The sequence below is a fragment of the Schizophyllum commune genome (assembly GCF_000143185.2).
Source record: "Schizophyllum commune H4-8 unplaced genomic scaffold SCHCOscaffold_8, whole genome shotgun sequence".
Taxonomy (NCBI): Eukaryota; Fungi; Basidiomycota; class Agaricomycetes; order Agaricales; family Schizophyllaceae; genus Schizophyllum; species Schizophyllum commune.
Window position 1 is genome coordinate 1,759,531 of NW_026089545.1, and position 25,146 is coordinate 1,784,676.

The 25,146-nt window shown below is 57.4% G+C and overlaps 13 protein-coding genes across 13 annotated transcripts; 5 read left to right on the forward strand and 8 right to left on the reverse strand.

Annotated features, from left to right (window-relative positions):
- Nucleotides 1-237: 237 nt before the first annotated feature.
- SCHCODRAFT_02632360 (kinase-like protein) lies at nucleotides 238-5,039 on the forward strand. The gene is made up of 17 exons (XM_050345705.1): nucleotides 238-768; nucleotides 824-906; nucleotides 957-1,739; nucleotides 1,790-1,854; nucleotides 2,065-2,220; nucleotides 2,490-2,582; nucleotides 2,654-2,716; nucleotides 2,771-2,823; nucleotides 2,872-2,903; nucleotides 3,112-3,287; nucleotides 3,478-3,491; nucleotides 3,549-3,568; nucleotides 3,625-3,712; nucleotides 3,782-3,806; nucleotides 3,867-4,109; nucleotides 4,162-4,281; nucleotides 4,331-5,039. Exons 1-17 carry the CDS (start codon nucleotides 311-313, stop codon nucleotides 4,628-4,630), a joined length of 2,772 nt encoding a protein of 923 aa, XP_050199312.1. The 5' UTR covers nucleotides 238-310; the 3' UTR covers nucleotides 4,631-5,039.
- A 13-nt stretch (nucleotides 5,040-5,052) lies between these two features.
- Nucleotides 5,053-6,546, reverse strand: SCHCODRAFT_01356580 (uncharacterized protein; the record flags this gene model as incomplete). Its single annotated transcript, XM_003030009.3, has 3 exons — nucleotides 5,053-6,203; nucleotides 6,259-6,419; nucleotides 6,483-6,546. 3 exons carry the CDS (start codon nucleotides 6,544-6,546, stop codon nucleotides 5,253-5,255), a joined length of 1,176 nt encoding a protein of 391 aa, XP_003030055.1. The 3' UTR covers nucleotides 5,053-5,252.
- Nucleotides 6,547-7,136: 590 nt separating this feature from the next.
- Nucleotides 7,137-7,909, reverse strand: SCHCODRAFT_02632364 (bola-like protein). The gene is made up of 4 exons (XM_003030008.2): nucleotides 7,768-7,909; nucleotides 7,606-7,711; nucleotides 7,486-7,526; nucleotides 7,137-7,434 (listed from the first exon to the last, which is right to left on the reverse strand). The coding sequence occupies exons 1-4, from the start codon at nucleotides 7,822-7,824 to the stop codon at nucleotides 7,312-7,314; spliced, it is 327 nt and encodes a 108-aa protein (XP_003030054.1). The 5' UTR covers nucleotides 7,825-7,909; the 3' UTR covers nucleotides 7,137-7,311.
- A 385-nt stretch (nucleotides 7,910-8,294) lies between these two features.
- Nucleotides 8,295-9,918, forward strand: SCHCODRAFT_02703156 (uncharacterized protein; the record flags this gene model as incomplete). The annotated part of the gene is made up of 4 exons (XM_003030420.2): nucleotides 8,295-8,437; nucleotides 8,489-9,027; nucleotides 9,092-9,246; nucleotides 9,316-9,918. 4 exons carry the CDS (start codon nucleotides 8,295-8,297, stop codon nucleotides 9,916-9,918), a joined length of 1,440 nt encoding a protein of 479 aa, XP_003030466.2.
- SCHCODRAFT_02632370 (uncharacterized protein) lies at nucleotides 9,775-11,055 on the reverse strand. The gene is made up of 7 exons (XM_050345706.1): nucleotides 10,909-11,055; nucleotides 10,774-10,854; nucleotides 10,673-10,706; nucleotides 10,300-10,564; nucleotides 10,220-10,246; nucleotides 10,136-10,164; nucleotides 9,775-10,081 (listed from the first exon to the last, which is right to left on the reverse strand). Exons 1-7 carry the CDS (start codon nucleotides 10,991-10,993, stop codon nucleotides 9,997-9,999), a joined length of 606 nt encoding a protein of 201 aa, XP_050199313.1. The 5' UTR covers nucleotides 10,994-11,055; the 3' UTR covers nucleotides 9,775-9,996.
- An 18-nt stretch (nucleotides 11,056-11,073) lies between these two features.
- SCHCODRAFT_02632374 (ATP-dependent DNA ligase) lies at nucleotides 11,074-14,191 on the reverse strand. Its single transcript, XM_003030007.2, has 9 exons — nucleotides 12,938-14,191; nucleotides 12,689-12,882; nucleotides 12,420-12,638; nucleotides 12,161-12,352; nucleotides 11,835-12,105; nucleotides 11,742-11,764; nucleotides 11,610-11,688; nucleotides 11,493-11,550; nucleotides 11,074-11,433 (listed from the first exon to the last, which is right to left on the reverse strand). The coding sequence occupies exons 1-9, from the start codon at nucleotides 14,100-14,102 to the stop codon at nucleotides 11,163-11,165; spliced, it is 2,472 nt and encodes an 823-aa protein (XP_003030053.1). The 5' UTR covers nucleotides 14,103-14,191; the 3' UTR covers nucleotides 11,074-11,162.
- A 111-nt stretch (nucleotides 14,192-14,302) lies between these two features.
- On the reverse strand, nucleotides 14,303-15,237 carry SCHCODRAFT_02632376 (uncharacterized protein). Its single transcript, XM_050345707.1, has 2 exons — nucleotides 14,604-15,237; nucleotides 14,303-14,545 (listed from the first exon to the last, which is right to left on the reverse strand). The coding sequence occupies exon 1, from the start codon at nucleotides 15,017-15,019 to the stop codon at nucleotides 14,696-14,698; it is 324 nt and encodes a 107-aa protein (XP_050199314.1). The 5' UTR covers nucleotides 15,020-15,237; the 3' UTR covers nucleotides 14,303-14,545; nucleotides 14,604-14,695.
- A 348-nt stretch (nucleotides 15,238-15,585) lies between these two features.
- SCHCODRAFT_02601101 (uncharacterized protein) lies at nucleotides 15,586-16,468 on the forward strand (the record flags this gene model as incomplete). The annotated part of the gene is made up of 2 exons (XM_003030419.2): nucleotides 15,586-16,380; nucleotides 16,433-16,468. 2 exons carry the CDS (start codon nucleotides 15,586-15,588, stop codon nucleotides 16,466-16,468), a joined length of 831 nt encoding a protein of 276 aa, XP_003030465.1.
- Nucleotides 16,469-16,818: 350 nt separating this feature from the next.
- Nucleotides 16,819-17,414, reverse strand: SCHCODRAFT_01173242 (acyl-CoA N-acyltransferase; the record flags this gene model as incomplete). The annotated part of the gene is made up of 3 exons (XM_003030006.1): nucleotides 16,819-17,049; nucleotides 17,105-17,202; nucleotides 17,258-17,414. 3 exons carry the CDS (start codon nucleotides 17,412-17,414, stop codon nucleotides 16,819-16,821), a joined length of 486 nt encoding a protein of 161 aa, XP_003030052.1.
- Nucleotides 17,415-18,060: 646 nt separating this feature from the next.
- Nucleotides 18,061-18,407, reverse strand: SCHCODRAFT_02632383 (uncharacterized protein). Its single transcript, XM_050345708.1, has one exon. The coding sequence runs from the start codon at nucleotides 18,349-18,351 to the stop codon at nucleotides 18,067-18,069; it is 285 nt and encodes a 94-aa protein (XP_050199315.1). The 5' UTR covers nucleotides 18,352-18,407; the 3' UTR covers nucleotides 18,061-18,066.
- Nucleotides 18,408-20,533: 2,126 nt separating this feature from the next.
- SCHCODRAFT_02507098 (uncharacterized protein) lies at nucleotides 20,534-22,035 on the reverse strand (the record flags this gene model as incomplete). The annotated part of the gene is made up of 2 exons (XM_050343192.1): nucleotides 20,534-21,863; nucleotides 21,911-22,035. 2 exons carry the CDS (start codon nucleotides 22,033-22,035, stop codon nucleotides 20,534-20,536), a joined length of 1,455 nt encoding a protein of 484 aa, XP_050199316.1.
- Nucleotides 22,036-22,461: 426 nt separating this feature from the next.
- SCHCODRAFT_02632391 (kinase-like protein) lies at nucleotides 22,462-24,585 on the forward strand. Its single transcript, XM_003030418.2, has 6 exons — nucleotides 22,462-23,353; nucleotides 23,412-23,585; nucleotides 23,635-23,781; nucleotides 23,831-23,898; nucleotides 23,948-24,097; nucleotides 24,148-24,585. The coding sequence occupies exons 1-6, from the start codon at nucleotides 22,550-22,552 to the stop codon at nucleotides 24,230-24,232; spliced, it is 1,428 nt and encodes a 475-aa protein (XP_003030464.2). The 5' UTR covers nucleotides 22,462-22,549; the 3' UTR covers nucleotides 24,233-24,585.
- On the forward strand, nucleotides 24,106-24,703 carry SCHCODRAFT_02349183 (uncharacterized protein). Its single transcript, XM_050342447.1, has one exon. It carries the CDS (start codon nucleotides 24,225-24,227, stop codon nucleotides 24,543-24,545), a length of 321 nt encoding a protein of 106 aa, XP_050199317.1. The 5' UTR covers nucleotides 24,106-24,224; the 3' UTR covers nucleotides 24,546-24,703.
- The last annotated feature ends 443 nt before the right edge of the window (nucleotides 24,704-25,146 follow it).

A 25,146-nucleotide genomic window follows, 5' to 3' on the forward strand; every position in this document is an offset into this window, starting at 1 on the left:
GCGCCCGGAGACGCGCAGCCAAGAGCTGCATCTTTCAAAGTCCGCGGAGAAGAGTCGAAGCATAGGCGCCTACATCCCAGCTTCCAGCATACCAGCATACCAACATGCATCGGACACGCGCTGGACGGGTCCGGGAGACAAGCAGCGCATAACGCCACAAACTGATAACCGCGTGCGAACGGTGACAACATACGCTGATCAAATCCGGGCGGCAATCGTCAAGTGCCTTGCCATCGTCGTCGTCGTCGTCCGCGTCGTCGCGCTTGGCTTGGCGTCGTCCAGCCCGTCGTCGAGCAACATTGCAACTAAGATGGCTGCGCGCAGGCCTCTTCCCATACCTCCAAGCCCGCCTGATCTCATGGCAGCCAGTCCATACTACAGCCCTGGCCCGTATCCGTATCCATCGACGTTCTTCCCCCAGCATCACTATGATCAGGAAACGTTCGGAGGCCCCAGCCAGTTCAAGACGACATTGCCTGGAGGGACCCTCCTCCACAAAGGCTTCTACGATTTGCTTGCGATGATTCCCACCCCGTCGCCGTCCCGCTTCCTTCTTGGCGCGACCGGAGGCTCCCCTCCTCCAGCTCCTCCCTCTGATCGACTGGTCGCAGGTCCCCGCTATGAGACGATTAGGCCTGGGAAGCCACCCATGCCGCCACCAGCACCCGCCCCACGATCGCCCGCCTACTCGCCTCCACCCAGCCCAGCGACTCCTCGCAAAGGGCGCAGAATTAGCAAGGACATGGTTTCCAATCCTACTGGTTTCGTGTATGTTACGTGTTCCAAGCAAACAAAGTTTGTGCATGCTCAACACCCGCTGTAGGCATCTGGTACACGCCTCTGACGCCGACCAGTACGAAGCTTTGCTCAGGCGCTGGGGTCCTGACGGTCAGGGAAAGCTCGCTGGTACGTCGCCGCACCAGGAGTTCCTCCTTCCTTTCCAACACTCCCTCCAGACCCCCGATGGGCAAACCCCATTAAGAATCGCGTACGACAGACAAACCAGGCGCGCGCAATCAATGAAGTTGTGAATGCGCTCAAGCCGTCCGTCACCCTTCCAACAAACGATTATGGAGCTATTCCAGGACAGCTCCGCGTCGTTAACGGAATCAGCCAGACAACAGCCGCCTCGTCCATCCTCACCACCGCCGCGCATGAGAATGTATCAGTCACCGGTCGCGTAGACGGCCTACCTGGTACCGGCCGTCCAGGAAACTCTACCATCCGATGGGGCGCCGGTCTCAACGGACCTCCTCTTCAGGTACATCCTGAAGAGCAGGAGCATGCTGAGCACGACCCTCTGGCAGCGCACGCACAAGCTTTACAGGACTACGCGCGAGGCAACGAGGCAACGCCGCGTGCCCTGCCTGCACCCGTCGAAGTTACACGTGAAGTTCTTCAGCATCCTGTCGAACCCGTCGAACAGGCCCCGGCCGCGGACGCAGTACAGAACGTGCCACCGCCTCCACGTGTGATTACACCCTCCCTTGCGACGCTGGAGAAGGCCGTAGCCTGCCGCATCTACTTCGAGAACTTGTACTTCCCGCTCCTCCGGCAACCGCCTTCGCGCGAGCAGCGGCGGCTGGCTATGGAACGCGATATGAATGAGATGGGCCTATCGCCTGCCCAGAAAGAGGATTTGCGGGCACGGTGGCGACAGAACGAAACGGACTACCTGCGGGACAAGCGCCGGAAGGTGGACGTGACTGCCTTCGTGAAGCTCAAGACCATTGGACACGGTGGGTCCCTTGATTGAGCCGTCCTGTGCAAGTACTGACTACGCGCCAAGGCGCCTTTGGGGTTGTGTCGTTGGTCAAAGAGCGCGCGACGGGGAACCTCTACGCCATGAAACAGGTGAGCATCTTCTGCACCCTACACGCCTTGTCGGTTTGCGCCCTCCCCTCGGTGTACGGTATACTGCGTATGACACCGACGCAACGCCAATTCCTTGCAGCGTGTTCACCCTGCTTCGCGTCACCCTTCTCCACCCACATCACTTCCTTCTTTGACTGCCGCATCTCTGAGAACTTTGTCGGTGGCATTTGAGGCTGACCTGTTCTACAGCTCCGCAAGACGGATATGTTACGTAAAGGGCAGGAGGGACACGTACGCGCTGAGCGCGATATCCTGCGGTCGGCGTCGCTTGTGTCGTCGCCCGGAGGCGCGGAGTGGATCGTACATCTGCACTACAGCTTCCAAGATAGGGATAACCTGTATCTGGTGCGTATCTGCTTCTTCGATGGCTGTGCTGGGATCTGGTGGCGCTCGCGTAGGTCGCACAGGCCCGGGTACGCGTCCGTCATTACCGCCTCAGCGGACGTTATGGTGCTTATGCTATGCGGCGCTCTGAGCGCTTCGCTTCTCGCTAAGAACTGGGGGCTCTCTGGGATTAGACCTTGCGGGATGGACCGAGCTTTGAGTTCTCCGTTTTCTGATTTCATATCGATACGTGCTTTACCAACGTCGATTAACATCTTTTTGTCTCCCAGGTGCTCGAATACATGGGCGGCGGCGATCTTCTGAACCTGCTTATCGAACGCGACGTCTTCGAGGAAGACTTCACACGGTTCTACATCGCTGAGGTGCGCTTCGAATTTCTCAGCGGTTAACTATGCGAATTTTGTACGGTGACTTATTGCGCGCCCACGAACAGATGATTCTGGCTATTGAGTCGTGCCATAAGCACGGCTTCATACACCGAGACATCAAGCCCGACGTGAGTATTTTTTTGCGACCACTCGCACTGTTCGGAGCTCACTATGCCACCCAGAACTTCCTGTTCGATCCGAACGGTCACATCAAATTAAGTGACTTTGGCCTGGCGTGCGTACGAGGCCTCGCGCTGGCCAGCCCGTACTGACGTTGCCATAGGACGGATCTGCACTGGGCCCATGACACTTCGTGTGAGTGGGGGCCTTCATCTCATGTTGTGCATTTTTGGCAGTGTATGGGGCTCATAGGCTCTTCTCCGTCGTCATGCTCGTGTCCGTGCGAGCCCTCCCCTTCATCTCACCCCAATTGCGCGCTTAACGCTGCCCGAAGGGCTTCGCGGGAAAGATTCTGGCGCAAGATGAACTGGAGCTGATCAGTTGTTATTTTTCTCGAATACAGATTACGAGCAGCAACGGCTTCATTTGCTACATAAGCATGGGATCGACCTGGAAGACAGTAACGGGATCGCCGACGGCACGAAGACGCATCGAATGAAGCGACGCGATGTCGAGCAGATCATGGGTGGCGACGGCCAGGGTGGTGTATTTACCTGGAGGGAGAAAAATCGTCGCAAGGTTCGTTCCACCTGATCCTTCTCCGATACATCGCTTACCATTTTTCTCGCCTTCCCCGCCTACTTCCACCGACCATGCCAATCTTTACTAAATCTCGACGCCTCCCGCACCTCTGGGCGCCTTGCTAATGGTGTTCTCGGGTGCCTCCGCGCCATATTGGCCTGATTTCATACGTCTGCCCCGACGGCAGTTGGCATACTCCGTGTATGTGTGCGCCTTTTCGCTCTGCGACCGTTCCGCTGATGCTTCGCACGTTCATAGGTGCGGCACGAACTCGTACAGTGAGTGCTTCCCCGCGCGCCGACTATATGGCCAGCGCAATGACCGGCTTGTCAAGTGTCTCCCGAGGTTATTCGCGGCTTGGGGTATACGTACTCGTGTGATTGGTGGAGCCTGGGGGTTATCATGTTTGAGTGTCTCTATGGGTGCGTGTTCGCTGTCGTCGGATTTTCTGTTGCTAAACTCGGTGGTTTTATACATTTCTCCCTATATAGCTTTCCCCCGTTCGTCAGCAACTCGGTGAGCCCCTTTTTGTTTTCCTATAGCGGACCGAAGGCTCACGAATGCGTTCTCATGTAGCGGCATATCACGCGGAAGAAGATTCTTAACTGGAAACAAACCCTGCGCTTCCCAAGCAAACCCGCCGTATCGAAAGAGGGAATTCAGCTCATGCAAGCCTTGCTTTGTGAACCAGAGGATCGGCTAGGATCGCAGGCCTCTGCTTCAGTCTCGCGCCCGGACTCGATGATCGTGCAAGCCCGTCGGAGCGGTTTCGCCGCGCCTGCTACGCACTCAGGACCTGACGGTGCAGACATCATCAAGGTGCGTGTAGACGCGACATGAGACTGCTATCATCCTGACCTCGACGTCGCAGGCTCACCCTTGGTTCCGCGGCATCGATTGGTACAATATACACAGGTACCCTGCTCCCTACCGGCCAGAGCTTCGCAACCCGGAGGACACCCGACACTTCGACCCAGACATTCCACCTGAGGTACGCGATCTCTACTCTCCTGATGAAGGTGCTCACTGCGTTGTTGCAGCCCCTTGCCCCCGCCAACGGTGCCCCAGCCGACGCCACTAAGGATCCCATGCTCTTGGACAAGGTCCACGGCGCGGAGATTCTTTCCGTGCGCAAGAAGCTCGCTTTCGCAGGCTTCACGCACAAGAGCCCGCGCGCCGTCACCTACGTTCGGGCTGACAGGGCTTTCAACCCCGAGCCCGACTCATATGGCGCAGAGCCTCTCGAGGAAACCTATATGCCCGAAGACGACTTCACAAGAGGCCGCTCGCCATACAGACAACCAAGCAACGTCGGTCGCGGTCGTGCGATATCTATGTGATCAGGTTTCACCTTCTCTATCTACACGTATATGGCATGTACGATCTCTGGACACAGCTTTCTATCACCCATCCCATCTGCTTCATTTACTCCTTATACTGCTCCAGTTGCTTGGTTCAGGACATGTATACCCTTGACGACCGTCACGACAGCGTATCTATTGAGTCGGGGTGTAGGAAGATCATTGATGTTGTACTCCTGTACTGACTGCTACTGACCGCTCTTTGAAGTCCCCGACTCGAAAACAAATTGAGACCTACCCGAATTGTGCTCTGGTAGGAAGTCCTGCTGTACCTCTCTCGCCTAGCGGTCCACGAATACAAAACTTTGCGAGAGTATCTACAATAACAATGCGATGGAGTGCACGATAGATAGGAGTGATGCAGAATAAATACCAACCAGAGAGCGAATAGGCGTGATACAGGAATAATGGTGCCAATGTAGGACGTTACAAGGAGCGGTGGTACAGGTGCATGGCGAATAAATACCGGGATAAATAGCTAGACGGCAGAACCCCAGTAATCAGAATGCGAAGGCAAGGTGTCCAGCCCTAGGGCTCGTGCATGGCGCGGGAGAAGACGAGCTCGAAGGCGGCGCGCGCACCCCCACGTCCTTCCCCGTCTCTACTTGCGCCGCTTGCCAGGCCGTGCGGCTTCTTCGTCATCTGACGCTATTGACGCGCTTCTACTACGTCGCGAGCTCGTCGTAGACGTAGCCGACGCGATACTATCACGACGGCGCTGTTGTCGCCATGTTGAGAAATCGACCGAGCCGCGTGAAGAGGCGGAGCTGCTGGCCTGCATGGGGGACGCCCCGCGCTCGCCCCCTTCGTCGCTCGAGTCTGCCGCCTTGACGGAGGAGTCGCCACTGCTGTGGACGCGGGCGTGCCGGCGCATGTTGCTCAAGACGCTGAAGCTGCGCCCGCAGCCCTCGACGGGACACACAAAAGCTACGGTAGTATCAGTATCATGCGTGGCGGGGCGGAAATCAGGACCAACGTTTTTCTCCGGTGTGGCTGTTGAGATGGATCTGCGGTGGGGTGAGCCCTGGTGTGAAGTAAGACGAGGGGATCTCACCTTCAGGCTGCTCGGACGGTTGAAGCCCTTCCCACAGTACGTGCACTCGTACTTGGCGCCGCTGACGCTTGGCGGGGCTTGTAGCGGGACGTGGCTGAACGCCGTTGGGGGTGAAGACGTGCCGAGCGTGCGAGCGACGGGCGTCTGCTCATCATCCTCCGCGTGGCGGCTTCTGTCTACGGATGTCGTTATGGTCCCGGCCCATGGGGCCCCCTCGCGGACACCGGGTACCACGAAGCGCGCACTTGGCGGTCCATAGCGCGCGATAGGGGTGCGCTCCTCCCCGCGATTATCCATCGCGTAGGTGGAGGTGGAGATCGAGTTACGATGGGGTAGATTCTGGCGAAGGCCTGCGGGCGCGTCGCTCAACCTGGACGAGGACGGAGCGGAAAAGGACATGGAACGTGAGGGGACATATCGCGAGCTGCTTGCTGTCGGCGGCAATAGCGACGACGTGTAGGTGGGGCTCGCTGCCGCGTCAGAGGGTCGGAGAGGAGGCTGGAAAGGCTGCGATGAGTATCATTGGAGTGACATGCATTTGCAAGAGGCGTACCTTAGGTCCAGACAAGGACCGCTGCTGGAGAGGCGGGGAGTAGATGCCATGCACGCTACTACTACCTCGGCGGCGGACGTCGTGGTCGTCGTCCGCGACGCTCAAGCGGGCGAGGATGCTGGATGGCGGTTCAAGGGGTACGGAAGGACGAGAGAGCTCTTCTGAGCCGAGTCAGCGCTTGACTACGCGCCACTATGCCAGAAGCCCACCTCGAAATAAGTCACGAATGGGCGGCAGCGTAGGGCGGTCGTTCTGAAAGTCAGCGTAGTTCGACGGTGAGCCAGACATGTTGGGCGGAGGATGAGGTGGATGGGGAGGCGCGAGCATGCCTCATATATACGGCTCTGCAAGGCGGGTGATGAAAGGGAAGCAGGATGCGACACAGTGCTTATATATATACGCGTCTCGGGAAGAGCCGCAGTACAGCAGGTGGCAACGACGAGGTTTGATATTGGGAATGGGGTTAGCGAATGAATAGCACCGCCATAAAGGTCTCCCCTTTTCAGGACAACGCCCACGTCGGCGGAGTCGCAGGCATGCGGGGCGACAGCTACGACAGCGTCGCAGTGTGAATATCCTGTGGATGATCATCTGCATTCAGCGCTCTCAGCATCAGTGAGCATCAGGCTTTCATCAGTCGTCTGCAACATCAGTCGCCGCTTCAGGCCCGTTGATGTTCGCAGGGCGCTCTATGAGTTGTTCCAAAACCATACGGATCCGCAAAGAGCACGACGACCGGCTGCACTGTGGCAACAAACAACAGGTTCGCGCATCATACGTGCGACGGCGGTGAAGCAAGCGCTTCGCGCGGCGGGATGTAATTCGCATATGGGAGGCGCACCTTCTCTCCAGCCTTTGTCCGAGGTCAAACATGATCATCCGGTTCAGCGGCCCGGCCGTTTCATTGGGGTGGGAGTACAGCGACAGTATAAGACGCTCCGACAATGGGCGTACTGAGCGCTAAGTCACGGATGCGCAGATCGCAGAGGCATGCCCGCTTTCATCGGGCCAGGCTGAAACGCTGCGCGCTGGCAGCGTACGCCGACCAACACGCTATTGCGCTGCCGCCTTCTCTGCCTCTTCTGCTGTCTTCGTGTTCAGAGATATGGAGTGCAAACCTTGGGCCAGCTCCTCGGACAAGGCAGAGTGAATCATGCGGTGGCGCTGGATGGTCGTCTAGACAAGTAGAATGAGGTAACGGTGAAGCTGCGATGGGGAAACCCACACCTTTCCTCGGAACGCATCGGACACAACCTGGATGGAGAAGTCTGTGCGACGGAGGTGAGGTATACGTTAGCGAGCCGCACAAGCCTGCGCCGCCTTGCAGGCAAAGTACCAGAAACTTACGAGTCTCGCCGTTTCCCCCGCCTGCAGCCCGCATGGGGGCGTGATGCTTGTGCTTCCAGGAGTCATTCGTAATTGACAGGGTCTGTGGCTGGAGCAGCCCCGTCAGCTGGAAGATGAGCATTGCTTGTCAGCTCCGAGCGCGTTCCGAGGCACATCATTTACTTTCTGGCGGATGGCGGTTTCTATGGGCCCCGAGGACGACTGCGACGCAGAGGACATCGTACGAAAACTAGTAGAGATCAGCGATGCGCGAAGGCGTGCAATGGGGACGAGCATATGAAGCGACCCGCCGAGAGTGCAGCCGTTCAAGCGAAGGTGATCGTTTCGGTACAAGTTTCACTTTGCTCAACAAACAGACGGATCAATAAGAATTGCCTCTTTAGGCAGGTGCCCACATGGACAAACAATTGCAAAGTTCCGTATGAGGCCGTCCACTATTCATGTCGAACTCTCTCCATCCTCACATACAAGCACAGAGAGCTGTCAATCATAGCATCCATCACCCTGAGCAGAATCTCCAAGAAACCAATGGACGTCACAATTCATGACCCTGTCTTCGGCCAACGCCGAGCCGGAGACACGCTGAGTCACAGTCATGTGATTGTGACAAGCCCGCGTTTTTCCAACACTGATCAGCGCGCCACAGAGCTTGTACCATCACCGCTAGTCGACTCATGCCAGCTCTGACCATGTCTTCATCCCAAACCTCTGATGTTGCGGATATGCCACACCATCTGGTTACCATGATAGAGTCCAATCTTGAAGAAGAACAGTATGACGGCGCGCTCGACTTGCTGGACCAGCTGCGTTCTCCCAACTATAGGCCGCCACCGTGAGACTTGAATGGATGTCTGTATACTTCTTTAGCTGACCATACTTGCAGAGCGCAGATTCGGCAGCTGGTTTATATGTCTCTTATTCCTGTGGACAAGAAACAAACCGAACAACTCTCATCCGCGTCACCTACCAAGACCGCAAGGCGGATCAAAGCGCCGGCACTACCCCCTGCAGAAGCTATATACCGTGCGCGACGCCTGCTATCTTCATTCAGCGTCACCAATACACCTGAACAACTCTTCGATGCTCTCCCGGGATACCATACTTCTACTTCCATGTCTGCTCTTGACGAAGACGATATCTATAGCATGATTGGCAAAGCAGCTCTATCAATCCTGGAATGCAAAGATTGCTGGTCCTTCCTCGTCGAGGACTTTACCAATCGCCGGCTCTCTGCGTTCGCATCACCCAAGAAGGGCAAGGGTCGCCGCGCAAGCACGCGATATGTCGTGGAGGCTGATGAACTCGGGCACCATGACCCGGACGAAAGCCCCAAGTTCGTCGGCCGGGAGTCTTGGGACGTGCTCGAATGGCTCGTCGACCTCCTGGAACGCGATCAAGGAGCGGCCCAGCACACCGGTTCCCGTACGCCGCCCTTCATTTCGCGCGCTATAGACACACCCCTGATGATCATCCCCTTCATCCCTAGCGCCCTTCGCCCCCCTCCTCCTGACGCAGATTCCCCCGCCGAAAGCAAATGGGATGACTCGCTGGGAGACAGATGCGCCACTCAACATTGTATTCTATTGCTTGGACCAGGCAGAGGACCGGCGGGTTCGCGTGGGTCTGCGCTTGATGACGCTCGTACGTGCCTGCACCCCTTTATGCGTACCACCGTCACAGGCGAGCTGACCCGCTTGCTTTGCTTTCTAGCTGGCGAACCTGGCGGCGGCCGGCCAGATAGACGGGGGCATCTTCACGAGCGCCGTGGTATCTCGACTTGCCGCAAAGCCGGCGACACTCTTCTCGCGGCTCTTCGCTGGCCTCCCAGCGACGACGAGTGTGGCGCGCTTCAAGGTCGCCCTCTGCCGCAACCTGCTCGCTGGCTCGAGGCAGGCGAACAGGGGGCCGCGTCCAAAGCCGCAAGCACGGGCCCGCCCGCGCACGTCCAACGTCTCCAGAGCTGCTGCCGCCAACGCAGAACCACCGAAGCCCGAGGGCGAGTCGACGATACCGCGCGCTGAGCCCCTTCCCCTGCCCGAGCTTTCGGAATTGCTACAGTTGGTCGAGCGAACGACGTACGATAAGCAGATACTGTCAGACTTAGACGCGTACTGTCGCGTCAAGTTCGAGCTGCTCAGCTCGTATGCCTATTTACAGGGACCAGGATCAACGACGGGGGATGGAGACACCCCTTGGGCGCTGGCAACAGCCGATGGCAGCGTCCGGAAGGCTGTAGACGCGGCCTTCGGACGCGGTGAGACGGGACGGCCCTATCGCGAAGGCCTATCCTATCTGTTGCGTCTGGATTCATAGCTTCCGATTGTATTGTCCATCCTACATTATCTTGCAAATGACCTCGACGAGTGTATGCAGACGTAAACCCTTCCTGTCTCACTCCTGGACGAGAAGTGATTGGGCTGATGCTGGCTCTGCCTGTTGGTAAACGTCGAGCGGGATATAGCCGATGTAGTGGGCCCTAGTAGGGTGCGCGATGAATAAGTTGTGAAAGATGGGAACAGCACGCGCTCACCCGCCGAAACCTCCTACGAAGTAGACAGCCTGTTCGTCAAACTCAGTCCTTGCTTGCGAACTCTGACACCGGCTCTTTGCGTACCTCTGGATCAAACCGAGCCCAATGTGACTGAAGGACATCAGCAGAGGGTTTCGCAATGAACTTGGCGAACAAGAGCTCACCGTCAAACCTCCCTCACCCGGCACCCACCACCTTGCCTCTGGGTGGTTGCGCAGGTAGCAGTCGCGAATCTCCTCCCTCTCAGGCATATCCTCCGCGCGCTCGAAAATCGTCACATTCCCAATGAGCGACATCCGCGGCCTGTTTGCCCCAGGAGGATTCGCAAACACGCCCACGCTCGCAGAATGCGTCGCCGAATCACGGATGTTGATGGTGTGTTGCGAGATGGGGAAGGTTATGAGGGTCAGGGAGCCGTTGCGCAAGCAGCTTATCGATGGTTTCATTCGTCAATCCTCCATTGGGCGCGGGCGATGGGGAGGGGGAGACGTGGCGATGGAGATGGGGAGGGGTGCTAGAAGCATTGACAGAGCGCACCTGGCGTGGAACTCCTGGAGCGCGAGCGGCTGACCTGGAGGGCAGTGTTGGCCACATTGAGTTCTGAGGGGGCGCGAACTGGGTGATCCGCATGCACTTGCCTGCGAGGGCATGGCTTGCTGGGTAAATGGTACCCATAGTGCCAATGTTATTGTTTGCTACGAGTGTACGCGCTATACGCGCTGAGATGGACGCATCAGGACTTGCCAGAGGCCTGCGTTCGATGCGAAACGAACCAGCTTCTTGCAAAGTCTCATCACCCTGTACGAGGCAGGCGAAGAGAGCAAGGACAAAGTAGAGAAGACTCAGTGAGAAAACCATGCTGCCCTTCAATGTCCTTATGATTACGGCCGCGTTGAGAAGGGCGTCTCCGCTAAGCTGCGTGCGGCGTGAGACGATGGTCGTTCGAAACAAGCTGCGTTATCTTATCGACTGATAACAGCAAGATCTGATCTAATCTGTACACGTGCGAAGGAACCAGATCCCAGATTCACGTCGAATCATCTTCGCCGGCTGAATCCGAATGCTCCTCAATGTCCTCATCAACATCAACATCCAGCAGATCTCCCTCGTCGTTGCCTCCACCGTCTATCCCGCGCGCCTGTTGCTGCTGGTACATGCGCGCCACCTGACTGGCAGTTGTCGCCTCTTCGATGCCTTTGTCTTCCCGCGTCTTGATATAACGCGGGAAACGCAAGCTCAAGCCCCGCGAGTCAGAGACGAGGCCCTTGGCTGCTACAGAGACAGGAGAGACGGTTATGCTGTGGGTCATCAGTCAGTCAAACGACCGAAAGCTTGCGAGCGGATCCAAGAGACTCACTCAGCAGCGCGAACCTCCCATACTTCGTGCGGCTTGAAGTAGACCTCGGGCCTGAAGCCTGTGAGCAGAGAGCGAGTTAACTGCCATAGCACCGTGGGTGAGCAGGTGCCTACGAACCACCGAAATCACCGCCCCAGAGCGGCTGCTTTGAGCATGTCTCTGATTGTTCGGTCAACGGGTAGCGGTCATTCAATGCCTGGGGAGCGCGTTGGCTATAAGCGGCCCGAAGAAGAGGGAAAGCGGCCAAACCTTGTAGAACACATCCGTAAAGCCTGCGCGCGCATTATGGACCCGTCAACCTCGTGTGTGCGAAATCATCGAAGGGCGCGAGGGGTAACGTACCGGACATGCACTTGCAGACGGCCACAAGCTCGCCGTCCTCCGATTTCAAGGCGAGTAGGATGGGCGACCACCACTTGGCCTTGCGCCCGTTCCCGTGCCACGCTCCCACCGGAACAAGGTCGAAGGAATCGCCTAAGCCCGTGATGTAGTCCTTCTTCAGCTTCAACCACGCCGCGGTGCGTTTATCCGGCTCGTACGTGGCTGGGAACGGCTTGCGCCGCGTCTTCGCCTTCTTTGCGTCCCGCTCCTCCAACTCGCAGCTGTCGAGAAGCTACGGCAGGAAAATAAGCTCTCTCGCAGCTTGGCGCCGAAATGAGTTCTCCGACCTTGATCATCAGCCCCTCGCATCGGCTCTCCGTCGCTTTCACCATGAAGCCCTCAATAGCATCTCGCCCGAGCTGACTATCGCAGCAATCAACGTGCGAGAATCGCGCGATGGCCTTCTCCTCGGGAACAAAGGCCGGGAATCGCGAGTACAGTTTGTCGCGTCGCTCTCTGAACGGCAGGCCTATGAGCTCCTACGCAGCCCGTGCGAACCGGGCGTCAGCTAAAATGAACGGTCGATCCGGTTAAGCCTCTGCGCACCTGCCCGTCGAGGAACATCAAGTCGAATGCGAAGACGCCAACGGCCACGCGCACGTCCGCCAGCTGGACATCTTTACGTGCCCTGTTGGAGAGCTCTTGGAAGGTCTTCAACGCCCCGGTCTCGGGGTCGAGCGCGACGATCTCAGAGTCTATGATGAAGGATGTAGGACCTGTAGTTCTACCGCACATAATCTGGATCATGTGGACGACATCTGGATACTGAGAGGAGAGATGTCAGCCCCGAGAAGCGAAGATGATGCAGGACGAACCTTCGTCGTCATGTCCTCGAGATGGCGGGAAAAGATGCGGACACTAGTATTTCCCTCATCATCTCTTCGACCGTGTATCTGCGCGCGCTGACCATCATACTTGAGCTCCGCGGCAAAGGGGTGGTCTTGCAAGATGTCATAGACCTCGTCAAGGGACCTCATCGGCGACCCCAAAGTCGGCATGAGGGGTATACCTATAGACGATTGTTAGAAATTCACGCACTATGCGAGGTCAGCCGTTCGACGCACCTACAGCAAGGGAGACATGCTGATCCAGCCCGTCGAGTCCTTCCGTAACCAAAGCTTCGATGATGTCCTCATAGCAGGGATGGCGGACATAAACTTGTTTGACTAGGCTCTCCGCTTGCGAGAAAAGGGCCTTCATCCGTTCGCGCGCATCGTCGTCCGAGTCAGCGCGCTTCTTCTTCTGTGGGCTTTTGGGTGGTGAACCCAAGGCGCGGACAGAGTCTAGTAATTTCTCTGAAGCATGCAGTCCCGATGGTCGCCCGTCCGGCCGAGGAGTTAGCACGAAGGCGCGAGACAGAGCGATGAGAAGGGTCGTCCGTACTGCGCCGACGCGCAGGTTCTGAGTCAGGGTACGGGCCAAAAATCGAGTCTCTTCGCCTTTGGACGCGATGAGTAGTTTTTCAACGATTTTCTGTTTTTCCTTGACGGCGCCCTGGCCTTTGCAGTGGGCGATAGACAATAACGACTTGTAAACTCCGGGTACAAGGAGCGGTGGGTGTGGGATGAGTGTCCGCACTTTGGACTTCGCCGCGAAGGCGACGTCGCCCACGTCGCCTAGCTGATTGTACAAATCTCGAAGAGCAGCTGACGAGAGACCGGAAATCTGCTGAATACTTTTGGAGATGGAGGTTCCAAGCCCGAGCTCTACCGACTCATAGGATGGCGCAACGGTATTCGACAGAAGATAGACGGCCGGGAGAAGGGAGGCCGGGTGGTGCTGAACGACAACGCGAAGACAATTGGTGAGTGCATCTGTGATGGCAATGCGGGACTTGGTCTCGGAGACCGATTTGAGCGTATGGGCGAGAAAGGAATAGGGCACGGGGCTGCCGGCGGTCCACTGCGCCGATACCTGGGCGACATCGAAGGAGAGCGAATCCGTAGTCAGCGATGGATATGAAGGCGGGGCGTGGTTATTCTTGAGCGAGAAGGTCCGAACGAAAGGAGTAGGCGGGGAAGCGTGAGAAGGCGCCTTGGAAGGCCCTGCTTTGGGTTCCTTCGCGTCATCGGAGCTGTCGATTTCTATGACCTCGTGCGTGGCCGTCGGGGGCGAGGGGGCGTGCGCGGGCGTGCGGGGGGAGGAGAAGAAGGTGTCGATGCGCGCCTGTTTCCCCTTCTGCCGCTTGTTTGGGGACTCGGGGGCATCGCGAGAGCGCTTGGCCGGCATGTCTGTGGGCGCAAGGACACCTGGGCGGCGGCAGGCCGATGAAATCGATTCGGGGTTCCCCCAAGTTCAGGTGCTCGAGCGAACCGCCTGATGATCAAACCCAAATTCCAAATCAAGGTGGAAGTTCGGAAAGAGCGTGATGACGTCACGAGACTCAATAATTGCCTTTCCTGGTCCGGACCTACAACCACCGCTCTCCCACCCTCCTGACTACCATCCTCCACAAAGGCTGATCCAGGTGGTCTTGGGCACATGTGATGGCGACGAGGCTATGCACGCATTCACACCACTTTCCTGGCACGATAGCAAAGCGGCGGCTCGCATAGCGCATCCTTGGTCGATCGCCATGCTCTGACATGAGCCTCCTAGTCTTCCTGTACATGCACTGAGTACTTTTCTCGCACATCGCAGATAACTCGAAAGCTGCCGGCTACTCGCCACAAGTAAGGGAACATGCCAACAAATTGATACCAAGGCTAACCCCCTCGTCTCGCTAACAAGTGCGCCCGAAGGACGGCGAGGTGCATCGACTGAAGCGAAACTTCCAAAGTGACCATCGTATATTCACGTACAAATATCCTTCTTCCCGACTTTTAGGAGGAAAATAAGGTCCATCGAGCTCTTCCATCTCTCATCCGCTCATCACAGCGCTCTGAGCCCGACTCTTCACTGCTCACGTCCGACGGCGCCGTCGGGTCGCCGTCGTGCCCGGTTGCAGCGGGCCACCGGCGCTTGTGCGTACGTAGTCGCGCGTCCAACGCAGTACAGGCCCTACCTCGAGGCGCGTTGCTGGCAACTTCCGGGCCCAGCGCGGGCGACCCGCTCTTCTGTGCAGCGGCCCCGCTCATAGGTATTCCCCGTCTTCTGACTCTCGCCTGACCGGGTTCAAAACCGCGATCCCTACTGAATGACAACATGAATGTGTTATCATAGGCAGGTAATCATCGGCCCCTGCAATCCTCAGGTCTGTATGGAGTTCAACTTCCAGGTCAGCTGACACCCTCCCTCTTCTGAGGCTATTGACCAGTTCAGGGTCTCCTACGGGCTTCCTACTTACATACTTTTCGACGGAAACGCATAAAAGAACGCTTACAGCACGATCGTAGCGTCGTCGTTCGGTACATGATCTGTTCCCTTGAAATATATCGGGGAGATCGGCTTGTTAGCCTTGTCGGGCGCGTCTTGGGATGCTATCCTGGCTGCGGAGGTCTGCAGACTATGCCAAACTGGTGAATCCGAACACTACGCAAGGGAATTGCAATTTCAGCATCAAAACTGTCAGCGAAGCCAACCGGTTCGCGCTCGTTCGAAATATCAGGCACGGTCTGATTATGCGTACCGGGCATCTCCCAATAGATATCCCTCTGGCTGTCTGTTCTTTGGCCACTGCCTCGTGACGGGGCAGGCGAGCGCTAATGCCTTTATTAATGAAACAGCGATCTCTAAAGTCTCTCCTCCTTCGCCCTCCCCCCACCGCCCCCTCATGTCCTCCCGTCGCCAGTATACGCGCACTGACCAGTACGCTGCCCAGTGGACCGACGCGCCGTACTCCTCGCCCCCCGCCAACTACCCATCCACCGCATACCAGCAACCACAGCAGTCCATGCCCGCGTATGACGCCCACGGGAGCCAAATGTACGCCACCGATCCATATTACGCGGGAACAAACCCGTACGGAGCGTCCCCATCACCCGTGCAGCAGTCCGCGCCCCGAGCAGCCTACCCCGTCGTCGACTCCGTGACCGCCAGCATGGGTGCCATGGCGGTCAGCCAGCCCTGCGCACGATACCCAGGATACTCCGCATCAGCATCGTCAGGAGGCTACGCCTCCACCTCGGCGTACGCGTCACAATCGGTCGATGCATACGCGCCGTCCACAAACCCTCAGCGCGCCGGCGGAGTCCCGATCCCCATGCGTCGACCCACCTACGATCCCGCAGTCTATGGGCGCTCCCCGACAGGGGAGGGAATGGCCTACATCCAACCCCCCATGCACCACCACCGCTCCGGCTTCCACTCATCCTCTGGGATGGCGGCGCCGCACGACGACTATGCGCTCGACTACGCGGACGAGTATGGGCACCCCGACGCGCGCGAGTCCTCCCCCTTCGGTGCATCGCAGGCGCGTCCGTACGCGTGCGACATCTGCCAGCTCGCCTTCAATCGGCAGCACGACCTCAAGCGACACCGGGAGACGCATACCGGGGAGAAGCCCTACCTCTGCAACGGAGGTTGCGGGAAGACCTTCACGCGCAAGGACGCGCTGAAGCGGCATCAGGTGCGCGGCCCTCCTCTGCTGCTATGCCGCTCGCTGACGTCGTCCCCGTTAGCTCGTCAAGGGCTGCGGTAAAATCGATGAAGCCTAAACGAAAGGCTGGTGCGTCCGGCGCCTATAGCGGAGCTTGACAACTCGAGACTTTGAGGTACGCTGATACGAGCGAGGCGGGCGCGTTCCGCGCAGCTATGACATCCTGATCTTACATTAATCAATCATGCAGGCCCCCGACCGCCGGCCAAGTACGTCGCGCGTAACGAATATACACGCCCGCATGATGAGTAACAGTACATCGGCCACCTAATCGAGGATCAGCTGCACATCTGGATCGGCAGAACAATAACTTATTCCGCACCTAGTCCTCCTCTCGCACCATTATGCATGTCCCCTTCACTATCCCCTCACGCACCTATGTATGTATATATCCTCTCAGCCGCGCCCTCAGGATACTTCTAGTGTAAGGACCCAGGCATCGTGTGGCTCGATTTTCTTGTAGTAGTCTTTTTGTAGCTCAGTCTCCTTGAACCCGTGTTTCTCGTAGAACCGTTTCGCGCCCTCGTTGTTCACTTGTACGTGCAGGTAGACTTTGGTAATCTTGGGCTTTGTGTGCGCTTTCGCGGCATCGAGGATTGATCGCAAGGCTTTCGAGCCGACTTCTCGTGAGCGGTAAGGCTGGGGTGGGTAATATATTCAGCGGGGCACAAGCAAAGACGCGTGCATCACGCACCGCAAGAATGCCCATCGTCATGATATACAACTTCGCTTCGTTCCCCTCTGGCTCTATCCTGCAGCATATCGTGCCGACTGGGACATCATTGTAGTATACTGTGATCGGGCGGGTCAGTGATCGTGTATTGGGCGCTTAGCGCGCGCCACGCACCAAGCTTGCAGAAATCTTCGAGTTCTGGCCTCTGTATGCTCTCGTAGAACTTCTCGCTGTATTTTATCGGGAAGAGAACAGAGTTGAGCTTCCGGACCGTGCCGAGGTTGTTCGGGGTCGGCGGCGCGAACGAGATGCGCGGACTGGGTGCGGGCATGGCAGTCAATGGCAAGGTCGATCGCGCCGGGCGAGGGGAGCGGCTGTTTGCGCGCCCTGTGACTGCTCGGGCCGGCATCCGCCGCCATAGGTTCGACTCTCCCCTTTGACGCGCCCTTGGCTCAACTGGCCCGGCTCGTCCGATATCGGGGTCGACGTCGTCATTGCGGACCCTTCGCTCATCTTCATCTTCCGGTGCACCTTCAGCACTGGAACGACCACAATGCATCGGACTTCGGCGGATGTCTGCATTCAGTCCTCCGATGGTGAACGCTAGTGCGCGGGTTCTGCCGTTTCACATCCGGCGTCTGTAGCCATGGTGAACCTCAATGAGGCCTTGACTTCGAACTGGCGCTCAGCGATATTGTTTATCAACGATAGCGACTGCTATCTGCCAAGGTATGTCTTCGTAGGCGTGGTGCGCCCACTGAATGACAACCCTCCCTGACGTCCCTTCATCTCTGCGGATCGCCAATTACGCCGCGACAGTATTTGGCGTATGAGGGTCCCGATAGCACAGTCATGTGTGCAGGATTGGACCAAGATGGACGTTGGACAGGCCAACCACCTCGCGTTCTCCCGAGATGAATCACAGTCTCCTGCAAGATACCCCGCACCTGCTCCCACACCCCGCCGGCATCAGCCCCCCGAACTCAGCGACATTGAACGCCGAACGTGCCATAGCGGGTACACCAGCAATCGCGATGATGGCCCTCGGCAGAACTACGAAGACCATCGTCGCAGTGATACATAACGCGCTCGTTACAGGCACCAGCTGCGCTAGACGCCAGCGCGCTACCCACAACTGCAAGTAAGACCCGATCTTTTGCCTTCCTTTGCGATTGCTCTCCACCCTGTTTACCAGCATCGCATTCCGCCTTTGCAGCGCCAGGCGCGTCAACTCCGATTCTGACCATCAGCGCGAGTAGCTTGATCATCAAGCGATCCCATGTATGGATTAAGGCTTGCGGGGAAAGCGCTGGTTACATCGCCGCCACAGTCTCAAGAGGCAGGTGTGCTATCACTGGATGCTTCTCCCGCGATACTGCTGAAGGATGCCGCGGGTTTGTGGGGGCGCTGATGATCCCTTCGGCGGTGGTGGTGCCAGGAAGAACATATCGCGATTCAATGCCATCGGGGAAACCTCCCGATGCTCCACCCTTTATATAAGGAGCACCATTTTGAGTAATTTTCGCGTATCGCGTAGATCCACATTCTTCGGAGGTACAGACGCAATCTGAAGAATGGCCTCGCCGCCATCATAGACCTGTAGGTTACACTTTCTTTGCCTAGCCCATCCGTATCTCCAAGTAGCTGATGTCGGACTCTCTCCGTATGACAGAAACTATCTTACAGGCTTATTAGCCATGCAGCCGCCGAGCTTCCACCTTCATGAAGGTCCTCAACTTACCGCCGTACCTAAAGTTGACTCTGGCGAGCGCGGCACAGCCCATGTCGCGTCGCACGATGCCCGTGCGCGCGAGGTCATCTCAAATGCCTGGAAGACAAGACCGGAGGCTGTCTCAGACTGGGAGTTGCCGAGACGAGAGCAGGCCCGAGGGGCGCTACGAACGCGAGCAAGAACGCGAGCGCCCGAATTGAACCAGCGCACGTGGATCGATTCGGCGTTCACCGGTCGGGGTGTCGGGCCGGACAGTCGACAAGCAAGTCGCGCTTGACTTCGCCCACCATGGCGGCTCATGCCAACGCGCTTGCGCCTCGAAAGCGAAATCGAGGCGTACATTTCGAAGAGTGTCTTCTCAATACAGGGATCTTGAGAGAGCGAGACAGTGCGACGTGGACGGCAAACTCGTCGAAACGACCTCGGGACGCTGCCCAATGCCCATCGGAAAACTCCTCTTGCCAATGTCCGACAACGAACACCCATGCGCGACTTGGGCGCCACGAAGTGCGCGGGCTCACTCGGCCACTTTTACCGTGGAGCTCGGCGACCTCTGTCCTCACTCGTCTCGACAAGAGCGTCACCGGACCTTGACAACCCTCGATGTTCTACAGAAGCTGTTCGAGACACGGGACGTTGCAGAAAACCTGTTCAAGGTCTTCAAGTCAACTAACGAGGGAGCGATATGGTCGGCGCCGCTGTATGCAAAGATTTCGCAATACAAGCTTACGATCACCAGTCACGACTGTGAAACATCGAGTTCTCTGTGCTGCACCGGTGATACCTCTTCCAGCAGCAATACGATCTCCGCGAAGCTCGTCATCTCAGGCTAGGTCGTCGGCTTTCGAAAGCGACTCCATCCTTCATTGTCGGGCAACGGGCTGTCAGCCGCACTGCCGTGCACCCTCGACCTCTGTGGCTAGTGTTACACTTGAGCGCTACTTCTGCTCTGCTCTTCAATATTCAAGATCCTTTCCAGAGCCCGCGATCGGCAAGTCTTCCGAAAACATCTTTGAGAACATCTTTTCTCGCGATTCACGTACTGTCTGCCTTTTGTGGCACCCGGCCCCAGGCAATCGGCGGTCAGTACCACCGTTTTCGTCTTCTTGTGGGTCGGGTCATTAGTCTAGGGGCTTCGGACTACAAGGGCACCGCTGGGGTAACGTCTATGGTCATAGAGATCTTTGCAGACCCTAGTCCGGACCTCTCGGACAATGTTCAACAGCGCGCATCACTGTCAACCATGCAACTGGACCGCTATTGACATACAAGCAGAGCATCACGCGACAATCGTCAAGTTGAACCTTCGTGTTGATCGCCCACTTCTGTTCGACATTGTCGACCTTGCCCCTTGCCTGAGTCTGTGTAAAGCAGATCGTGGGCTGATAAAGTGTGTTCATTGACTCAATTGCGTTGAGAGTTGGAGGATATCTTATATGCAGATGCAATTCTTGACAACAACTCTCGAATTCCAGCATGATTCGCCGACGGGCGCCTAACTAAAGTACAACGACCACGTTCTCATGATATTTTGAATCCACTCAAACTCCTTTGAGGTCGTATCTTCCCCACGGAAGCTTATGTCTAAGGCACTTACCAAACTTATGACCCGGGCCACGGTTTTATGCATGCACTTGTTCTGCTTGATTCGCGGTCAGTCCTTCTTCGGAAAGGTGCCGCCTACAAGTACTTACCTTTCCTCTATCCCGGTGTCAACTTCAGTCCTCAACACCCACCCCGCAATTGAGCTCAAGCAGGACGCCTGCTTGCACAAGAGCCCTAAAGCGATTCATGCAGGTGGAATCGTCCACGACTCCAGAGCCAGACCTGCACCCGATGGTGATGCGCTTCAGGGACTGCACGCGCGGCAACTGAGGATCGGCCGGCTGAGCGGGGTTCACGCGCGACTCGAAGACACCTAGCCATCGTTGTACGAACGATCCAGGCTCGTCCGTGCTCAGCAGGATATCCATCTCATCCATCATGGGCATGATCGCGCTCGCGGGGTCGTCGCTTGCCACGCTCAGCGCGGTGGTGAACCCGAGGCCGCCAATGGGCTCTCCATCGTGCAGAGCAAGCTTCTGGACCTGCGCGAGACGCGGCTGGGTGCGCAGGAGGCGCAGCAGACGGTCCGCGTTGTCGAAGCGGATGTCAAGCTTGAGCTCTCGGATGGTGCACGCCGAGCGCTGCAGCAGCTCGCTGATCGCCTCCATATTCTCCGGCCGGTCGCACTGGATGCTCAGGCTCGACATAGCGGGGAGGTCGAGGTGATCGATGAGGTCGGCCGGGTGGCCCTCGATGTGCTCATCGACGCTGTCGAGTGAGAAGGAGCGGATGCCGTCGTGCCGCACGACCCAGTTGGTGGTATCCTCTGCCATGTGCTCGGGTGGCTCGCGGCCGAGCTGGAGGCGTAGCATGCGGGGCATGCAGGGCATGATGCGCAGGATGTCTGCAGGGTCGACGTAGTTGGCCTCGAAGATGCGGATCTGCGCCCATGGGAAGGACAGCCCGAGTTCGAGGGAGTGTCCGTTGAGCGCGAGGGACTCGAGGCTCGGCGCGGATTGAAACATATCGCGCATGTAGTCTGTGGTGTTATTGGGCACCGTCGGGATCAGGGACATGGTGCGGAGCTGGTGCAGGCGATCACGTATGGGTAAGAATCGCGGGAGGTGGTCGGGATGGAGGAATAGGAAGACGTCGCGCCAGCGATCGGAGCAGTCTAGGAGAGGTTTGAGGATGGGTTCTGGGAAGTATTCCTCACTGAGGAGGAAGAGCGAGATGGGCAGAGCCCTTGATCGCCCAAGGTAGCACTTCAGCATTTCGACAATACTCTCCTCAGGTTGCGGACATTCTTGAAGAAGGCACGTAGATACGCGCACTATGGTCCAAAGCGCAGGGGCATCGTGGACAATGTTACGCCACCTGGTGCATACTTGGCCCAAAACCCATGGCGCTTTCGTCGTGTCGTCGAAAAAGAAGTTGTACGAGGACAACGCGTCCATAGACACGCGGAACTCGAATATGAGCGCATAGATCTCAGCGGGTATTCTGAGTACATGAGCGAAAGACCTTCTGGGGGAGGGTTTGCCACGTACTTTTGCAAGAGGTCGTTGGAGATGGGTAGACCTTGGCGTTCCTCATCGCCCGTATTGGGAAGACCTTGTTGCAAGAGCATGTGGTCCTGGACATGCTTGCTAGCAGCCTCATCGAAGCGATCCATGACTCAGGCTACGCTGCTGGAAGAGATGATGAGCGCAGGAATGAAGAGAAACATGCCTCATGGTCATATCGGCGCACGATGGGGTCAAGGGTAGATTGTCGGCACTTCTTTCTGAAGGCAATTGAATCTGGGGAGCTTTCCAAAGACGATGATTGGCATTTTCTCCTAATGAAGTCAAAGACGGTACACGGACGGATATTCCAGCTGTCCAGACTCGCAGTAGCCTTGCCCGCTTACGCAATAGTTACGCACACGGGACCGCGGATGCCCTTCGCTGAGACCCGGCCAGTAGCTGGACCGGGTTGGATATTTTCTGCGTGGTACGAAGACGATTCTGAGGTCACAGCACATTGTGGTGACTTACTAGAAGAGATCCCAAGGATTCGCGGATTACTCGTGTGGGCGTTTGAGCTGAGGTGCACGTGCGCGGCCGCAGGCTGCCGGGCCGGATCTGTTGGATGGCTGCAGCGGAGATCTAACGGTAGTAACCAGCACAGGCTTGGATCCTACGACGATGCAGGCCCCTCACCCCCGTCCCCTTGGCCCTCGCAGCCCCCCGGGGTCTTTAGCACCGTCCTCAACTCCGCCCCTCGTGATCCGTAGAGCACCAAGGCCGTCCCCATCCCCAGTCGCGAACGGCCATCCCCGCGGTCCCTCCCTTTCACTCGCCATCCCCACCCCTCCCGGCGCCCGCTCAAAGTCGCCCAAGCCCAAGATCAAGCTTGCGATTCCGACCGATAACCTCGCTGACGACAACTCGTACTATGGCACGCGCGATGGCCCCGCGCCCGCCCCGCAATCCAGCGGCGCGCTCGACAACCCCGAGACGATCGTCCCGTCCACCATGCGTCCCCCCGTGAAGCCGTCCGCACCGCTAGACGACATACGCGGCATTCTGCACGAGCTCGAGGCGATACGCACCGAGGAGGTCGCCGTGCCCAGCGACACGGGCTCGCCAGCCGCGCCGCCGCCGCCTTGGTCAGACGACGTGCTCGAGGAGCTCGCAAGATTGGGCGAGGGAACTGGAGGCGCGGTGACCAAAGTGCGCGATACGCGCACGGGCAAGATCATGGCGCGCAAGACCATCACCACTCGCGAGGCCCCCATGAAGCAGCTACTGCGCGAACTATCCATCATTTCCTCTACGCAGCACCACAACATCATTGTCTTCCATGGCGCCTACATGTCTCCTTCGACGTCGGAGGTCAAGATACTGATGGAGTTCTGCGAGGGCGGGAGTCTGGAAAGCGTCGGAAAGAAGATCCGCGAGATGAACGCGGTTGTGGGCGAGAAAATCGCTGGACGACTGGCGGAAGGGGTGCGTCTATCGGCTTTCTTCTACGGCCCGTGATGCACTGACGCTGCTCTGCTCTTAGGTTCTGGCTGGCTTGAACTACCTGCACTCCAAGCGTACTATTCATCGCGACATCAAGCCATCAAATATCCTGTTGAACAAGCAAGGCGTAGTCAAGTTGTGTGACTTCGGCGTTTCCGGAGAACTTGTGAACTCTATGGCGGGCACGTTCACTGGCACCAGCTTCTATATGGCAGTATGTGATCGTTCTTTGACTGTTCGAAGAGGCACTCAATCTTGTTCAGCCCGAGCGGATATCGGGCCACGAATACACCATCAGATCCGACGTCTGGTCTATGGGTATCACCCTACTGGAGCTCGTGATGAACCGCTTCCCATTCCCGGCCGACTTGCCAGCCATCGAACTCATGATGTACATCACTGCCAGCGAGGTCCGTACTATACGCTCGTCCCTTGAGTTACTCACTCACACCGCCGCAGCCGCCGAGACTCGAGGACGAGAATGGGATCGTCTGGAGCGACGACATGAAGGACTTCATCAAGCAGTCGTGCGTTATTTTTTTACCTTCCATACCCACGTCTGAGGGTGGCTTCTAGGCTCATAGTGGACGGGAAGGAGCGTCCAACGCCCCGCGATCTCCTGCGGCACCCCTGGATTGTGAACGTTATGCGGGAAGAGGTTCACATGGCCAAGTGGATAAGGAAAATTTGGGGTTGGTCCCGGCCCACGAGGCAGTCAGGAGAAGGGTGGGTGCCCTCAACGCGCTGAGAGCGAATCATCTTAACCTCTCCAACAGTTCTCGCCCCGGAACGGGCAGCGGTGCTCGCGCATCTTCGAGGCAGCGCGCCGGGTCTCGCAGCTCGCAAGATTACGATGCCTAAGTTCTGCTTAGGTATGCTCAGCGTCAAGGGCGCTTCTCGCCGGCGAAATTCGATCGTCAAAAAGTTCCATCAATACTCCATGTCCCCCTGCGGATATACCCGTGTACTTTGCGCTGTCACCTACTGTCTATCAATGCTTTCCACTCTATGCACATACAAGATATCCATACAATTTGTACCTTCATCTCACATTCATACTGTCCCTACGCAGCGCAGGACCGGTTCTCTACATTTTTGGCGGACGCTTGTAACACCTTGCTTGCATCTCAAGGCTGGTGCCTGTGGCTGGTATCATACACCTCTGGATAGATAGAATTGTTATTTATGCGGCCCGTGCCGGCGTTTGGCCACGACTTGGGGTGATGTTGTAGCGCCAGCGTCACCAACTGGCAGGCGGCCGGCGCCCCTAATGCTGCCCTGACCTCACGCCTCTTGCATGAGCGTGGTGCCAGCCACACCTTGGCCCCAAGCATGGGCTTGCAACAAAGCAAGGGAACATTCTCGCGGCTCGCTGTACAGGGACTGTAAGACTTTTCAACATGGCGCAGACTCGGCACTTTTAAGTCCTTATCCTATGACACCGACTTACTCAGTAAGGCATGTTGAGCGCGGCATTTCGGCCATGAGAGGAGGAGGAGGAAGCTAGTCCCTGAGAATGCAGCGAAGTCGAGAAGTCAACGCCAGGAGGAGCGCATGAGTCCCGCGAAGCATATTTTGGGGCGAAGTGACTCATCTAGAAGCACTATCTGCAGCCAGGCAGCTCCGGACAAAGTGGGCTTGCATGTCGAACCGTCGATTATCGGGGTCCTCCGGGTGGCAGAACCTGCTTTAGCATGGGCCGGGTTTGGACGCCGCGCCTCGAGGGCTCCTCGAGGCAGACTCCAGGCAAGAGCTCTATTACTCATTATGGCTTC